Source organism: Natrix helvetica (genome assembly GCF_964273705.1).
Source record: "Natrix helvetica genome assembly, chromosome: 2".
Taxonomy (NCBI): domain Eukaryota; kingdom Metazoa; phylum Chordata; class Lepidosauria; order Squamata; family Natricidae; genus Natrix; species Natrix helvetica.
The window spans coordinates 173,189,612-173,208,135 of NC_138552.1; the positions used below are offsets into that span (position 1 = coordinate 173,189,612).

Below are 18,524 nucleotides of genomic sequence, written 5' to 3' on the forward strand. Positions count from 1 at the left end.
ACTCCAGCAGGTGTTTTTCCAGCTGAAACTGAAAGACCTGTCATTCCCAGCCAGTTGGTCCACATTTTGCCTAGAGATTATAGGAACTTGCAATCCAACTCTAGGATTGTCATGATTGCAATTTTCTGAAAAAGCATTTTGAAGTTGAAATTTCCAAGGACAGGAAGCAGAAAATTCCTAGTATTTTTTTTTCATTAATAAATGTTGAGTATGTCTCGGCTAGTAAAGGTTTTATATGACAAATTTCATGATTCAGATCCAAGTATGACACTTCATCAAACAGCCTTGGGTGGGTCCCCGAATCCGCCAGCTAAATGGTAGACAGCCAAGCAGACTTCATGGGCAAGTTTATCTGCATTCTCCTAAAGAGAAAAATATGAGACTAAAGTCAATATAAAATAATCTTAGCTAAAGGAACTTTTAGATGTCATTCAGATTTTTTCTGAAAGAATCTGTTTTGCTCCCTAGTTCAGAAACCACATATGGCACAGTCTCTCACAGCTCATCACTATTAAGGACTTGGAGTCAATTTTAAGTTTGTGCTGCAGTGAAAAAAAATCTAAATAACCCATAATACTGGGAGACATCACACTATGAGGAGCAGATTTCAAAGAAGGATCTTTTAACTCAAACATGAAGCTTTGAAAAGAGGCGTACAGACCCTGTTCCCCCATCTGTTTTTATTTCATGTTTGTATTTTTTTTTTTACAAAATCTACTTAAATAGGAAGATATCCTTCAAAAAAGTAGATGGAAGTATGAATAAAGACAGGTTTCTTTTTAGAAATGTCCGTATTATGCTCCATTTCAGTTTTCTGAAATTGTTTAACTTGACAGATTATTATCTCATTTCTATCCGGGCTCCCAATTTTTCCATCAAAAAGCTGCTAGAAACATAACAGATCTTTCCTAGCCCAAAAATATTTCAGAAAACCAAGGAAAGGAAAACAAGAGTTTTGAGCAAGCAATAAAACCGTCTTCATTTCTCTTTTCCCCAATAAACTCAAGAAGAAATGGGAAGGAGCATGGTAAAACTAAGAGGACTGTACTGTTGCTTGCACACCTATAGATCAGCGGTGGCGAACCTTTTTTGGCTCGCGTGCCATAAGGGGGGGAGCGCAGGGGGGGGGCATAATGCAACGCGCGACACCACCACCCCAGTGTGCATGCAAGCTTAAGAGACGCTCCCCCTCATTTTTTGCATGCTTTTTTCGCCCTCCCCAGGCTCTAGAGGCTTTATAGGAGCCTGGGGAAGATGAAAACAGCCTCCCCTCCCCCCTCCCGGAGGCCCTCCAGAGGCTTCAGAACCTTCAGGAGGCTTCCTTGAAGCCTCCGGACGACTAAAAATGACCGTATGAGCAAACCAGAAGGTCCCTGAAGCCTCCAGAGGACTTAGACCAGCCCTACGAGCAAACCAGAAGTGACTTCCAATTTGCTCATAGGGTTGTTTTTAGTCCTTCGGAGGCTTCAGGGAAGCCTCCTGAAAGTTCCGGAAGGCTCCAGAAGGCTTAAACCGACCCTACGAGCAAACCGGAAGTCCGTTCCTGAACCTCCGGTTTGCCCATAAGGCCGGGGTTTTTGCGCTCCGGAGGCTTCAGGGAAGCTCCTGAAGCCTCCGGAGGGCATCTGAGTGGGGCCGGGGAAGGCTCTTTTCGCCCTCCCCAGGTTCCTATAAAGCCTCTGGAGACTGGGGAGGGCGTAAAATGGCTTTTTAAAAGGCCGAACTCTGCTGGCCAGCGTGCGCATGCGTGCTGGCCAGCTGACAGGGCAACGCCTCGCATTGGTTCGCCATCCCAGCTATAGATTATATCAATTCACCTAGTTTGAAAATGTTACTGACAGAAAAGGACTTCCCTGCATGCTATAGAAATTCATCCCAATTTACTCCACAAAGACGCTAAATCATGGCTGGCTGGGGAATTCTGGGAGTTGAAGTCTGCAAGTATTTTAAGCTGCCAAGGTTGGACATCATGCTCTAAATGAATCATGTCCATTCTGACCTGGGAGTCAGCTTCGGCATAGACTCTGACTATGTCTTCTGTTCCAGATGGACGAACAAATGCCCGAGCCAATTTAAACTTCTGAGTCAGATGGTCAATTTTTTCTTGCAGCCCTGGAGGTGCAATTGCTCGTCTTTCAGCATCTGTCGTGCTGATGACCCGCCTATCAGCAACCTGCAAGTCAAAGTAAAAACAAGTAACATCATCTGACCTGCCAAAATTCCAACTGTGTATCAATTCACCAATGAGGAGAAACCAGGAAAGAACTAAAATGAGCCACGGTGGCGCAGTGGTTAGTATGCAGTACTGCAGGCTACTTCTGCTGACTGCCAGCTGCAATTTGGCAGTTCGAATCTCGCCAGGCTCAATGTTGACTCAGCCTTCCATCCTTCTGAGGTGGGTAAAATGGGGACTCTGATTATTGAGGGCTACAGGCTGACTCTGTAAACTGCTTAGAGAGGGCTGTAAAAGCACTGTGAAGCAGTATATAAGTGCTATTGCTATTGCTATTGATCTGAGGAGTGCTATGACCTTTTAATCAGAGATTCTATGTTGCTAACTCCAAAGGTATAAACAAAATGTATTAAGATTGGTTTGCAAGACTTTTCATTTAAAGGTACTCATTATTCAAGTGTTTCCAGGTGACAATCCCACAGTAGCCTTTGCCATTTCTTTTTGTTCTTCACACCATCGACTAGACTGCTGAGATGAGTAAGGTATTCAGAGGACTTATTAGTTCAACTTATCAACCTCATCAATATAGCATGGCCTTGATTTCCCTCCCCCCTGCAGCCACAAATGACATCACTGATTTCCCCCCCTCTCTGGTCTTCCCATCTCTGGATCACATCTACCCAGGGGAAAAAAAGTTTACTTTTTTTTTTAACAGTCCATTTAATTTTAACAATCCATTTAATTCTGGTTCCCAACTAACCTTCACTTTGAGCTGTCGGTTTGGGAGATCTGTGTACAGAGCATCCCACTGTGCAATTGTGAGGTTCTTCAACATCAAGATGGCTTCGATCACAAGCATGTCGGAGAGACTATCACCAACTGTCTAGTGCAAAAGAAAAAAAAGGAAAGAAAAACAGATGGGAAAAATCAATCTCTTCCACACTTGGATAGTATAACTGAAAATATCTCATACAAGGTATTTTGTAAAACATTATTGATTCTATCTTACTGTCAAATCTCACTGTTTTCCTAGGACTAATTACAGGATTTTGCTTTGAATATGAGTTAAACTTGTATTAAAACTGACTCAGATTATGGTAATAATGCTTGTAAGAAGCTTTTGCCGCTACATAATTTATTCCTTAGATCAAAATAGCAATAGCAATAGCACTTAGACATATACCACTTCACAGTGCTTTGCAGGCCTCTCTAAGCAGTTTACAGAGTCAGCCTATTTCCCCCAACAATCTGGGTCCTCATTTTACCAACCTCGGAAGGATGGAAGGATGAGTCAACCTTGAACCTGGTGAGATTCGAACTTCCAAATTGCAGGCAGCTGGCAGGCAGTAGAAGTAGCCTGCAGTACTGCATTCTAACCACTACACCAACGAGGCTCAATTATACTATAGATGAGAGTTGTTCTTTCTCCTATTTGTTGTTTTTTTTAATTGATTATGGATGCCTGCTTTGCTTATTGTTCATAAAAAGTTTTTGTTTGAAGGAACCTAATCTGCGGTAAATGCTTCTGAGTCTAAAATCTATATAAAGGTATTTTAGATGCTGGCTTTTCTTGATCACCAAAGTGTAACCAAGCTCCCATATTGTTTCTCCCACTTCTGCTTCAAAACTCTGCTGAATTTGAAACCAACTTTTGAAAATATCGTCACCCTTTTAATCGATGGAACAGAATATGGTTTAAGTCAGTTAACTGATTCAAATCACACCAATACTGAAAAATGGCTACGAAGCTATTACAGTTAATTTCCAACACTTACTGCTTAGGGGGAAAAGAACCTATGGGACCTTACCCTGTTTTAAAAAATGGATCCTATCATTCTCTCCACAATGGCTTCTTGGAGTCATTTCCCTTACCCTTACAAAGTTCTGAAGCACAGCAAAAGCCTTGCAGATTCTCCCAATAACAATCTTCAATTGCATAGGGAACACTAAGAATTTCAAAAATTAAGTCTGCACTTATATAAGGCATCCCAACTAAGGATGGACATACAGGGGCATAAGAACAAGGGCAGGTTTTGTGCTTGTTTAAAATTAAACATCTAAATGGTGACTCCCTATTGGACGACAGGAGATGGCACACTTTTGAGAATTTTAACTGATTTAGAATAAAAAAGGAAGTATAACCATTCGTAACTCAGATGGAACCTAGATTGTTAATTTTCTTCCAAATACACCCACTGGGCTCTTTTCAAGAGAAAATACTTGGAACAGCTTTAAACTGGTAGTAGTGCCAAGCTAGCTTTGCTGATTGAGAAAGCTAAGCAGGATCTTTCCTTGGTGCATATCTGAGAAGACAAGGAAGACTAATTTGGGAAACAAATTTAACATCTGGGAAGAGGACAATAGGAAATCACTTCTCTATTTTTACCTCTATTTAAACTCTATGAATAGATGCTGGTGCGCAATTAGGAGCCAAATTTGACTTCAAGACAACTATAGACAAGCTTCTGTAGTTAGTCATGGACCAACATTCCTACCTGATTTATCAGATCAATTGTGTTTTCAAGCATCTTTGCAGCGTCTCTTTTTTGGATATCTTTTTCTTCTTTTGCCTGGAATCTTATCTTATCCTCTGCAGCTTTACTAAACAATACCTTGAAAGAAAAACACGGAGGGGAAAAATGGAAGAGAAACACAATCAAAATTCTCTCTCACACACACATGCCTTATGCTCAGAAAGAGATGCTTCATTGGTTAAAATTTAAACTCTGATGAATGGCTCTAGACTCCTTTGGGTCAACGAATACATACTTACTGTGCCATGACCGTTTGCTTCAAAATAAATCCCAATATCAAATTCCTGGGCCTTGTGATGCAAATGTTTCACTCCCGTTTTGGCACAGTGAACAGGCACCTAAGAAAGAAAGACACAGTGTGATGGGTGCATAATTCTGTATTACAAACAACATAATCTTTGAAAAGTTGGAGCACGGAAAGAGAGCAATCCCTTAAGGGGAGAAGGCTCAGAAGAGCAATGCCTGACAGATGGCAAGAAGCGCATTACGCCAGTGACACTTTCATTAAACTATGAAACTTTTTTTAATAATAATAAAAATCTCCAAAAGAAATATACACAGCATCCAAGATAGTTAAATTGTTGTCAGTAAAATCAAGAAGTCCGCCCTTTAACACATTCAGGGTCCCAAGGTCAGGAACACAGCCAAGTTTTTAAAACTTTAGGAAAAGTTAACAGGATTAGGACTGAATGAAGGCAAATATATGTGTCCCAGGATAATGTTGCAGGATCCAATAAGGGTTGGTCACCGAGACCAGAGCAGGGGTGAAATGCTACCGGTTCAGACCAGTTCACCCGAACCGGTAGTAAAAAAAGCTACCAGTTCACCCGAACAAGTAGTAAAAAAATGCTACCAGTTCAAGCGAACTGGTATTTCCGACGATCAGCTATGACGCACAATTTATATTAGCTAAATATAGGAATTTATATTTTTTATTAGCTAAATATAGGAAATATAGGAAAGCCTGCTTTCTAGCTAATCTAAATCATGTGGCACAGTGCATTTCCCCCCCCTCCCACACACCTGTTCTACTTACCTTTGCAGGCGGGCTCGGTAGCAGGCTCCGCCCACCCGCACGGACGTCATCATGTCCGTTTCTGATGCTCTGCATATGCACGCTCACATTTGCGAACCGGTAGCGAAGGTAAGTAGATTTCAACCCTGGACCAGAAGTTTAGTCTTCCAAGCTTTCGGACTCGTGCTGGAGCCCATACTCAAGGGAACCTATCTCTAGCGGAGTGTGTTAGAGCACTGTCATTGGTAAAGGAAAAATTCCCTGAGAATGGACTCCAGCATGAGTCTGAAAGTTCAGAAGACTAAACCTCTGGCCCGGTGCCCAACCCAGATTGGATTCTGCAGGATTAGGACCATTCTAATCTCCGAGGGGAGGATTTTCCATTGAGCAAGGGCTACTGCAGAAAAGGCCCACCGGCACTTTTTGGCAGAGGGGATCTGCAGCATGTCCAGTCTGCCAGATTGAATTGGGGCAGATAAAGAACTAGCAGAAATGTACAATAGGGAAAGCATGCCTAATGCTCACGTTGATTAGGTTTGCAGGTGGATAGACCTCTGTAGAAATCCAAACCATTTGGCTAGTTAATGGTTATTGGCATAACCAGGTTAAGTGTGTTTTATGAATGCAGCCAGAGAACTTTAGAAAGATAGCCAGCAAAAAGAGAGGGGGATGATTATTAGTTAAATAACCAGATAAAACCAAATGGAATTGATTTTCTGGTAAGTAATTATGACCAAGAGATGGCATTCTTAATTGTGCTGCCTTCTCATCAAGGAACAAGCCTTGCTTTTGTTCCGAACTCTCGGGTAGTCCGTATGAGTAAAAATGGAAGCAACTTTTGGGATTTTTTCCTAGAACTTTTCATACTTTGCCATAAAACTCCAAATTATCAGAAAGCAGCACACATAAGGATCAGTTTAAAATACATTATACACAGGGTTGATTTTTTTTTTTTTTTTTACAAAAGTGTTACTCATGAAATTCAGTGCTTGGAATACATAGGAAAAACAACAATACCAATGTTTTATTTCTCTTTTGTTATTAAAGCACCCCCGTTTTCTCTCGCCTGCTGTCTTTCAGATGTGTAGCAAAGCATCGCTGCCAACCTTAGGGTTCTAAGAGTAAAGCTGCAATTCCAGCACATCTGGAAGGTACCTTGTTGGAGGAAACTCTTCTAGTTTCTCTCTAGGCAAGCATTACCCAAAAATATGTTGGAATTAGTAACCTCCCCACCCTCACCGTACCCCATGTTGGTGTTTTAGCCATGGTTAATTTTGTTTGCTTGTTTAAGACTGGAAGAAGTCAACTTCATACCTTCATGGTTTGTTCCAGATAACCGGTAGAGCTCCCATTGGCATACGCTGTTTGTATTACTGCAAAAGATAAGGTTTGTCCAGCCTGAAGAAGCAGAGAAAGGAACATTCCACAAACAAGACTCAACTTCACGAGAACTGCATGGATCTTTTCCTTTGAAGTTTAAGAACTTAAGTTTACAAAGAGATTGGAAATGCATTCTCTACTGATCTTGAAGATCAAAAGCACTGCCCTTCTCGTTTTGGGTGGAAAAACATGTTAACCATTAACCAAACCTACTTTTGACATCAAGATTATACAAAGAAATATTCCATCATTTATTAATAGTACAAGCTAGGTTTCAGGGCATACATTAGATTCTTCTTTACAATTAACATTTTTTGATTGTATCATAAAACTATGAGTTAACAAGGCCATCTGGAGAGGAAGTGTGTCATGAAAGCCAACCACCTGTTATTATATAATTTAATACCATTAATACTAGTGGTATTGATTGAGTGATGAGATGGCCTAGAGGGGGAGGTCTCGCCTCACAATCAGGAGACTGTAAGTTCGATCCTAGGTAGAGGCAGATATTTCTCTCTGAGCATGATGATAATATATTTGCTGAATGTAACTCAACATTGGCGACAGGAAGGGCATCCGGTCAGTAATCATTCAGCTCCATTCAGTTGCCCAGACTCCGCCCCACAAAGGATTATGGGGTCATTAAACAATGATGATAATGATGATGATGATGATGAATACTAATGGTATCGATTATATCAACTTCAGAAAATGTTTGACTATTATTTGGGAATGAAGCCCAAGCTAAAGTTTAGTCTGCTCCATCCAATTTCCCCTGAATGAGGGTCTGTAAAATTAAGGTTTTACTGCAAGTTGCCTGTGAATAAACCAGTCTGGATTTATACGTATAATGTAGATTGGTTTTGGTTTTGGTTTACTACAATTTATAAATCTGTTTTGAATCAGGTGAGGAAATGGCTTACCTGACCCCCATCAATAATTCTGCTGTGCTTAATTTTCATTGAAACCTAAGAAGCATCCAATTGTTGCTTTTTGCAAAACACAACACAGCTCCCACCTCCCATCCAAACAGAAGCATTATATTTTGGGGGAAAATAATTTACTGCATTTTTCTTAAAAAGGAATTCTCAATAATCTACTGTATTTTTCTCAAAAGGAATTCTCTCATCTCTTTAAAAAAAATAGGCGACTGTACAAATTGTTAATTACTATACAGTTAATATGATCGTTAACTACTCTACAGCTATGTTTAGGAAAAAGAAAGAAGAATATTTTACAATGGCATTTCATTTGCATCCTCTTTCAACATAGAAAATATTTCAAATATGCAAATGTTCACTGTGTACCAGGAAAGATCTACCGTATTTTTCAGAGTATAAGACGCACCTTTTTTCCTCAAAAAAGAGGCTGAAAATCTGGGTGCGTCTTATACATCGAATACAGCATTCTTTGCCTCCCGAAGCCCCGCCCCTTCACCAAAATGGCTGTGCATAGCCTTATGGAGGCTTTCAGAGAGTTCCTGGGGGCTGGGGAGGGCAGAAATGAGCAAAGAAGCCCCCCCCCCAGCACTCTATAAGCCTCTATAAAGCTATGCATGCAGTTTTTTCGACAAAAAACATTTTTTGCTCTTTTTGCCCGCCCTCCCTCCCCCCAGAGCACTCTGCAAGCCCCCCAAGGCTATTCATGCCTTTTATTTGAAAGAAAATGGGCCCATTTTTGCGAAAAACGGGCCATTTTTCAGAGGTTTGCAGAGTGCAAAAACTTTTTTTTTTCCCTTTTGGAAAGCTCTTTAACCGATGAGAATTAAATTGATCAAGTGCTGTGCCAGCAGAAACAAAGTCTTAAGGTTTGTCAGCAATTTCCTTCTCCAGCTCATGGATAAATACACCTGGAAACATCTACCTACCTACCTACTCTCTCTCTCTCCCTACCTACCTACTGTATTTCTCTCTCTCTCTATCTCTCTACCTACCTACCTGCACACACACACTCTCTCCCTACCTACCTACCTACTTTATTTCTCTCTCTCCCTCTATCCCTCTATCTATCTACCTACCTACTCTCTCTCTCTCTCCCTATCTACTGTATTTCTCTCTCTATTTCTCTCTCTCTATCCCTCTCCCTCCCTCCCTCCCTACACACACTCTCTCTCCCTACCTACTGTATTTCTCTCTCTCTCTATCCCTCTACCTACCTACCTACTCTCTCTCCCTACCTACCTACTGTATTTCTCTCTTTCCTTCTATCCCTCTACCTACCTACCTACTCTCTCTCCCTACATATCTACTGTATTTCTCTCTCTCTATCCCTCTACCTATCTACCTACCTACCTACTCTCTCTCCCTACCTACCTACTGTATTTCTCTCTATATATATCCCTCTCCCTACCTACCTACTCTCTCTCTCCCTACCTATCTACTGTATTTATCTCTATATATATCTTTCTATTTCTCTCTCTCTATCCCTCTCCCTCCCTACCTACCCACACACTCTCCCTATCTACCTACCTACCTACCTACCTACCGTATGCATGTATGTATGTATGTATGTATGCATGCATACATACACACACACACACACACACACACACACACACACACACACACATATATATATATATATATATATATATATATATATATGTATTTGTGTTACAACCCCTGGTATGCCCAGATACATACCTATACCTACAAATACATACCTATTTCCCTGGCTCAGCTGATAACAAACAAACAAACACACACACACACAGAGACATATACGGTATATCCCTTTATCTACCTACCTACCTACCTACTCTCTCTCTCTACCTACCTACCTACTGTATTTTTCTTTCTTTCTCTCCCTCTCTATCCCTCTATCCATCTACCTACCTACTTTTTTTAAAAAAAATGCCTCTTCAAAACCTTGGTGCGTCATATACTCCGGTGCGTCTTATACTCCGAAAAATACGGTATTTGTTCCTCATAGTAGAAGAGATAATGCTTTAACCAAAGGAAATAAATTACCTTCATCAGAAGTTCTTTAAGAAAAGTGCTGATTAGAGTTGCTATTTTATCTCCATCCAGAAGATGGAAATGGCCAGCAGTGTCTACATAGTAGTAAACAATTCGGTCAGCATCACCATCCAACGAGCAGCACCTCTCCCAGGGATTCATTTGTAATCCTAACAAGCAAGACAACAATGCAGAAATGTTCATTGGCAAGAATTTGAAGCGTAAAGACTATGGCAGGAGACCTCAACCCCTGGTCCATGGACCGGCACCGGGCCAAGGCATTTCCGAAACCAGGCCTTGCAAACAAGCGAAGCCCCAACTGTGGGATGCAAGCAGAATGCAAAACCACGCCCGTACAGGTCCATGGAAAAACCACTCTCCAAGGACCTGGAACCTGGTGCCCAAAACATTGAGGACCACTGGGTTATGGTTTTTACATACTTCCAAAACAAACTGCCAGATTAAATCAAGAATGGGCAACATATTTAGATGACGTTCAGCATCCATCTGCCCTACCCAGTATGGCCAATGAAAACAGGTGGAGTTGCAGTCAGGCAACCTTTAGAGAAATGTTTACTGGTCTCCTTTGAGTTGTATAAATAGTCAGGCAGAGATATTCTTTGCAGTGCAAAATAACAATTTTAAGTTTCCCTTTCTACCACAAATCTACCAAAGGGTCAGAACATTAACAAAGGGGTGCAAATTACCTACTGAAGGAGTTCAGCTCCTTTGCATGGGAACTTCTTCAGCAGGATGCATGAATGGAGCTAGTATCTTCAGGATTTCAGCCGCGGTGGCGCAGTGGTTAGAGTGCAGTACCGCAGGCTACTTCTGCTGACTGCAATTAGGCAGTTCGAATCTCACCAGGCTCAAGGTTGGCTCAGCCTTCCATCCTTCAGAGGTTGGTAAAATGAGGATCCAGATTATTAGTGGCAATATGCTGACTCTGTGAACTGCTTAGAGAGGACTGCAAAGTGGTATATAAGCCTAAGTGTTATTGCTATTGTACCTCCACTTCAGCCTCCTGCCAAAGCAATTCAACTGCCTTTGGCAGGCAACTTTTTCAGCCACCCCCAGAAACAAGGAGGAGTCCTCTTCAGGAACAGTCTGCAGCGTTTCCTGATAGTTTCCCCATTGACTTTCTGGGGAAGGCAATAGAGAAGACTGCAAATAGCAATCACATGATCACCAGGCACTTTGATGATCAGTCATACCTGCCAACAGGTTGCTGAGCAACCAAATCATGATCATGTGACCAGGGAGATAGTAGTGCCATATTTTGCAATGGTTGGAAGTGCTTTACAGGCCATAAAGCACTCTTTCCAAAGAACACTGTAATCCTGGACCTTTGTTAATCATTAAGCCAAGGACTACTGGATTTACAATTGAGCAAATTCATCGTCATCTGGCATTTTCTGGCATCTCCTTGGCCAAAGAAACGAACTCTTTGCATCTAGCAAGGAGGACAAGTTGACTTTCTCTGGAAAAGGCTTCTGACCAAAGCAAAAGGAATCTGCCAAGCCTGTAAATGCTTGTCCCGCCCAAATTCTGGAAACAATTAGGGATTGATCCATTTTGTCTCTTAGGGCAAAAATATATTGTAGAGAAAAATCACATTGGGGGATAATGAGATTGGCTTGTTTTCTGAGTTTCTTACAAACCTTCTTTCCTTCAAGTTGTATGTTTATACCTTTTTTTCCATCAGAATACCTGCAAACTGTTACAATTTTTCTTTCCAGTGTTGGTATTCATTCATTCATTCATTCAATTCATTCATTCATTCATTCATTCATATATATATTTGCCATCCATCTCTCTTTGAAGTGACTTTAGTTTTGGGGATATATTTATGCCAGTGGCAGGATTCAAATAGTTTAACAACCAGTTCTCTGTCCTAATGACCAGCTGGGTAGGTGTGGCTCAGTGGTCATGTGGCTGGGTGGGCATGGCCAACTCAACATCAATCAGGTAGATGGGCGCTTCCCCTTAGCTGTTACAATGTAATGAGGGTTAACTGGAGAAGCAGTTTCTGTAATCAGGGCAATAAAGATTAGACTAGAAACAACGCCAAAATGTTTCCTTCCTGCCTTCCTTACAGGATTAGTCCTGTAAAGTGGAAAAAAACAAAATGAGATTTCTTCCAACAACTGGTTCTCTGAACTGCTTAGAAAGTTAACAACCGGTTCTCCCGAATAGGTGCAAACTGGCTGAATCCCACCAATGATTCATGCGTAGTCTTCGAGTGACCTACCTACAGGAGGCTTCTGGTGAACTTTGACAAAATCAGCCCCACACATGTGGTTGAGCTTCCCTTCCCTTCCATCGTTGGCCAAGTCTATTGCCAGGCTCTCTGAAAGGTATGGTTCCATTTCTTTGAGTTTTAGGGCTCCTATGCCATTCGCACAATCGATCTTCAGTCCCCTGTGGCCATCTGTCTGGGAAGCAGCCTGCAGAAAAGAAACCAAAAGGGAGCTCAGGAAAGAAGGGTGGATGGACCCCAGCAGGTTTTGGGGGAATTAGATTTGTAACTCCCAACTTTCACTTTACAGGGTCTGTCCTGCCGCTACAACTTATTTTCACTGAACTATTTTCATTAAATAACTCATCAGAGCTAAGTACATCTTTTACAAAAATAAGAAGTGCAAATTAAAAATGTCATAAATGAATTTCAGTAGTTATTGGGTACTATAAATAAAATGTGTAGGGTGGTTCATTTTGGCCCATAGGATTATACATCTGCTTCAGCCAAAATATTTTACACATATTCAAAAACAAGTAGAGTGAAGAACAGCAAACTTTCCTTAAGAAGGTTCTTCTTTGATAGGATAAAAGTCCATTTTGATCCATTAGCTTGTGCTTTGAGAGTGCTGATACCTAGCTGGGGTTATCGCTAGTCTTAAAAGAACTCTCTTCTAAGGAGAAAATTTTTTCATAATTTTTTAATAAATGCACCTAAGAATCCAAACCAGATCTTCTCTTTAGGGAAGATGATTCTTTTTACCTGCATTGTAAGTTCCAGAAAAGCCTTGGAGAGCTTTTGATAATAGCCTTCCACTGTTGGTGTTCCATAGCTGCCATGGGTGTTGTGACAACGGACCATATAGTGTAACTGTGGGGTTGTTACTAAGCCATAATCTAGTAAGAGAGAGAGAGAGAGAGAGAAGAATCAAACATTCATTTACCCATAGCAATAGCACTTAGATTATATACTGTAAAGCAGTGGTTCTCAACCTGTGGGTCGGGACCCTTTTGGGGGTCGAACGACCCTTTCACGGGGGTCGCCTAAGACCATCTGAAAACACATATTTTTGATGGTCTTAGGAACCGAGACACCAATTTTATGGTTGGGGGTCACCACAACATGAGGAACTGTATTAAAGTGTCGCGGCATTGGAAAGGTTGAGAACCACTGCTGTAAAGGGGACACAGTGGCTAAGATGATGAGCTTGTTGATCAGAAAGATCGGAGGTTCAGCGGTTCAAATCCCTAGCGCCGCATAACGGAGTGAGCTCCCGTTACTTGTCTCCGCTTCTGCCAACCTATCAGTTCGAAAGCACGGTAAAAATGCAAGTAGAAAAATAGGAACCATCTCTGATGGGAAGGTAACAGCGTTCCGTGCACCTTCGGCATTTAGTCATGCCGGCCACATGATCACAGACATCTTTAGACAGCACTGGCTATTCGGCTTTGAAACGGAGATGAGCACCGCCCCCTAGAGTTGGGAATGACTAGCACATACGTGTGAGGGGAAGCTTCACCTTATATACTGTCCCCCAGTGCTTTATATCCCTCTCTGGTCAGTTTACAATGTCCGCATATTGCCCACAACCATGGGAGCCCTCATTTTACTGACCTTGAAAGGATGGAAGGCTAAGTCAAACTCCTGCTGTGTGGGCAGAGTCAGCCTGCAATACTGCATTCTAACCACTGTACCACCAGGTCTACTCATTTACCTACGCACAACTAAAGCCCTTTGCTAGAAAAGGGTTGTGTAATAATCCAGATTTTGTGGAACTACAATTCCCAATAGCCCATCCAAAAATAAATTCTAAGGAATGTTGGGAGTTGTAGTTAACACATTTGCAGGGCTTGAAGTTCCATTCCTGGCTTGCATTGAGCCTGGCTGCTGATTAAGTGAGACCTATACAGAGCCAAGGTGGCACAGGTTAGACTACAGTACTGTAGGCTACTTCAGCTGACTGCTAACTGCAGTTCAGCAGTTCGACTCTCACCGGCTCAAGGTTGACTCAGCCTTCCATCCTTCTGATGTGGGTAAAATGAGGACCCAGATTGATGGGGCAATATGCTGACTCTAAACCACTTAGAGAGGGCTGTAAAAGCCCCATGGAGCGGTGTATAACTCTAAGTGCTATTGCTATTGCTATATTATCGATTACAAGTTCAAATGGTTCTTCAGGGTTTCAAATAAATTCAATTTTCCAACTCTTATTTGGAGATTTCAAAGACGGAGTCAGAGACCTCCTGCATACAAAGCATAATTCTGTCCCCAAGTTCCGGACTTCCCAAATAGTTTCCTTAAGAAACTACATGAACCAAATTGGAGAAATCTCAGCATGAGGCTAAGTAACCAAATGGGGATCAAAGAACAAACGTACCCTGATGTTGACCTCCAAGGACAGATACCCCATCAATGGCTGATTGTGAAAGCTCCTTGCTGCTTGGCCTGCACGCAGAACATAGAAACAAACAAACACTTTGTTAAAAATACTACACCAAAATATAAGCTAAAACACAAATACTAGCCAAGTAAAAGATTTATTTCTGCAAAATGCAGTGGAGCTGAGGAAGGGCGGAACTGGCTCATGTCCCATGGGGGAGGAGCCAGGAGGAGGCTATGAAAGGTAGACCATGTCCCATGAGGGATGACCATGTCCTATGGACCATAGGCAAGGGGTAAAATCCAGCAGGTTCTGACAGGTTCTGGAGAACTGGTAGCGGAAAGTGTGAGTAGTTCGGAAAACCAGCAAATGCCACCTCTGGCCAGCCCCAGATTGAGGTAGGAATGGAGATTTTGCAGTATCCTTCCCCTGCCACACCCACCAAACCACACCTACCAAGTCACACCACACACCCCAGTCATGCCCACAGAAATGGTAGCAATTTTTTTTGAATTCCACCACTGCCATAGACCATGTCCCATGGGGGAGGAGGCAGGAGGCAGGAGGAGGCTTTTCAAGATACACATCTCATGATTCCACTCTTCAGATCTTCAGTAGTCTTCCCAGGATTTCATCAGCAATCTATCCTGAGGTTGCCTGCAAACTAATAAATCTTCAGCTTTCTAAATCCTCCCCAGTCCACCTCAGCTTTTCCAGCTTGTGTTGTTGTTGAAACCAAAGATCTTCAACTGACTGAATTGTCTAGACCCATCTTAACTACCAGGTAATATATTGCCTCAGTTTCTTTTCCCCAAGTTTCCCTCCAGTTCTTCTTGTTTTTAAGATTCCCCTTTAATGTGGGGCCCAACATCTACAGCCACGTCCTCCTTCCTCTGGGAATGCTTCCTTTGAGGAACTAAACTGTACGCATTCTCAGCTTCTCTCTATAAACAAAACCAGCACAAAATAGATGTATAAGCAGCCACCAGGAAGCCATGGATGAATGCAGGCTGTTATAGATCTACACCACACTGTGGTGTGGAAGTAAAATTGAAGGAGATGGATGTATTTAGTCTGCCTGAAAAGGCACCATAGTAACTATGGCCATCCAACACTTTCTGCCACCCCCACCCCCACCCCAAGATCACAAGTGCCAAATTTTCCAGGTGAATCCATTTGATCCCAATTAACAGCCTGATGAACATATATGTTGTCCTTTATATATACTGCAACACATGTGTTGGCTTTCTGGCTTACCGGGTGTCTCTACCAATCACAACGAAGGCCTTGCTCTGAAGGTTCACCGCCTCCTTCTGGCAGATCTCAGTCAGGACACAATGTAATTGAGGTTCCTCTGCATTCACCAAGAATGTAGCATGGTCTTCCCAGGTAGGGGCCAACATTTCCCCAGAAGGATCAATCAGCTTCACGCCATTGTCTTCCTGGAGGAAGACAGGAAATGTTCACTATCAAAGTTGATGGCATGTTTTGAAAAAATATATAGTTTCTCTGAAGCAAAGAAATATATTAAAAGTATGTAAAGTTTCAAATCCAAAGTGTTTGGAACTCTAAACGCATACTTCAAGCTCAAAACACGATGGACTGCTTTGACTTTAAAACAGGTCATGCCTGAAAGTTTTGCACTCCTTTAAAAGATAGAATGTTGTAAATTGCCCAAGGAAAATCATTTTGATATAACACCTTTATAATAAATAAATAAATAAATAAAAATGATAGTAAATCAATCATACCAAAAATTGTAAGTCATTTTTCAAAAAGAATGTCAAAAAAGGTAAAATGATTTAATCTCACTGAAAAGTCAGAGGTGGCACTCCTATTCCTGCTTATATTGCAAAAAGCACCACTGAACTTAGTGAGACTTATTTCAAAGTAAACATGCATATGTTTGTGCTGTAAATAATTGAACAAAGTAGACAGAGCGCATTATGAAAAAGTTCCAGGAAGTGCAAGTTATACCCCGTCAATGAATCAATCAGATGTAACACATAATTTACAGGTAACACTACAGGTAGTTCTCCACTTACAATCACAATAGGGACTGGAATTTCAGTTATAAGTCGTTGCGATCCTAAGCGGAGGCTCCCCAAATAACTGGACCCAATTTTTTTACTGCTTTTACAGTGGTCATTAAAAACAGTTGTAAATCAAAATCATACATTTGTTAAGGGAACCACATAGTCACTAAGTGAATTCATTCTCCCAAAGAGGTGTTTTTTTGCCAGAAATTGCAAAAAAGTCACAAATAGCAGTCACGTGATGATTTTCAGCATGATACACCGAGCTGTAAATTTTAATCAACTCTCAAGAACCCAAAATGCACCGACAGAATATTTGTAACTCAGGATTGAATTGTGTTTGATACCTAAAATGCAGCCATGTGACTAGGGGGGCATGACATTTTATAATGATGCTTTATGGGCCACAATCCCATTTTCTGAGGTTTTTGTAACTTCAAATGGCAGTTAAACAACCAATCATAAGTCGAGGATTACCTGTATACTAACATGATGCTAATTTTTTAAAAAGCATTTTCCAGTTTAAACTATACAGAGATATAACAGTTAATAGACATTGTTTTCAAGGCCCAAATAATTTTAGAACCTGAGTTCCTACACAAAAGCTGCTCTCTTCCTCTGCAATGTTCAGTTTCTTACTTCAGGGTTATGAGAGGCTGTAACCATCACGCCAATAGTGGATTTGGTCTTCTTTGACCTCAGGACAGCTAGCAGTCCCATACGAAACATGACATGGTTGAGGTTTCCTGCCTTGCAACGGAATCCAGCCGTTCCATATTGGAGGAAAAATCCCAGAGGTTTAGCATGCAGTTTTGAGTATTTTGTAACTGCTTCGGCATCCATTTCTGCAGGGTACACAAGAAACGACAGTAATTTATTGCCAGAAATTAGAGCTGCACATCCTGTAAAACAAAACCGTGCCAAATAAATTATTAGGAAAGAAAACTGGATTTCATTGGCAGTAGAATCTATTCCTTATGCTTTCTAAAAAGCCGCTTAAAAATGTGTGGTTTTTATTTTACCAGAATCATTATTCGCCAAGGGTACTTATAATACAAGACTTTTAAAAGCGCAGAACAAAGTGTTGCAACTTCATTATCCGGTTCTGTTCCACCTCCCTGCTTGGGCACCTTGGGAGAAGGCGGAAACTGATCTTGGGGGATTAGTTACTTTCCCTTTCCATATCAATCTTTTTCTGGATAGCCAGAAAACTGCAACCTAGAGATTCAATTACAGTAGCCCACACCAATTTCAATGCCAACACCCTCCCACAATCCAAGCTCTATCTAAGTAATGTATTGGCAAAGGATTTATTTTATTTTTTTGACTTTGAATAACTTTATTGTCACTTTGAACGTGCATACATTAAATCAGCATACATTAAAAGGAAATTTCGTTGCGTATAGCTCTCAAAGGGCCACCAATATACACTACATAAACATGACGGATTAAATACATACATATACATACATACATACATACATACATACATACATACATACATATACATACATACATACATACATACACAATTATGCATATACCCACATATATCATATGACACGCAAAAACAAGGTTCTAACGCGCATGGAGCCTCTGCGGGCAGAAAGCCTCCCCTATCTTTTGGAATTACCCACGATCAAAGCCACCCGAGCAACCAAATTACCTGCAGAGCTCCGGAGCCTTGCAAAGAGAACGGCGGCCACCTCTGAAGCGCCCTTCCGGGATCGGCTCAGAACACGTTTCCTTTTCGCCTTTCCAGAATGCACCAATCAGAAGGCCGAGCGTGCGGGGGACAGAACGAGGCGTG

General features: G+C 41.5%; 1 protein-coding gene across 2 annotated transcripts; it reads right to left on the reverse strand.

Annotated features, from left to right (window-relative positions):
- Positions 1–213: 213 nt before the first annotated feature.
- Positions 214–18,520, reverse strand: PGM3 (phosphoglucomutase 3). Of its 2 annotated transcripts, none has more exons than XM_081945722.1 (13): positions 18,381–18,520; positions 17,354–17,559; positions 15,936–16,120; positions 14,676–14,743; positions 13,061–13,194; positions 12,311–12,506; positions 10,072–10,229; positions 7,037–7,120; positions 4,947–5,045; positions 4,669–4,785; positions 2,934–3,056; positions 2,000–2,173; positions 214–362 (listed from the first exon to the last, which is right to left on the reverse strand). In XM_081945722.1, exons 2-13 carry the CDS (start codon positions 17,555–17,557, stop codon positions 276–278), a joined length of 1,629 nt encoding a protein of 542 aa, XP_081801848.1. In that variant the 5' UTR covers positions 17,558–17,559; positions 18,381–18,520; the 3' UTR covers positions 214–275. The 2 variants fall into 2 exon arrangements, with proteins under 2 accessions (XP_081801848.1, XP_081801849.1); XM_081945723.1 differs by lacking the exon at positions 18,381–18,520 and adding an exon at positions 18,263–18,342.
- Positions 18,521–18,524: the final 4 nt, after the last annotated feature.

What these genes read in the sequence shown, in the direction of transcription:
- PGM3 (XM_081945722.1), bottom strand. Translation starts at nt 17,557, where the DNA reads ATGGATGCCGAAGCAGTTACAAAATACTCAAAACTGCATGCTAAACCT. An exon ending in GTGATTGGTAGAGACACCCG is followed by an intron (nt 14,744 to 15,935) that starts GTAAGCCAGAAA and finishes TTCTGCGTGCAG; the next exon opens with GCCAAGCAGCAAGGAGCTTT. An exon ending in ATCTGGAACAAACCATGAAG is followed by an intron (nt 5,046 to 7,036) that starts GTATGAAGTTGA and finishes TTTCTTTCTTAG; the next exon opens with GTGCCTGTTCACTGTGCCAA.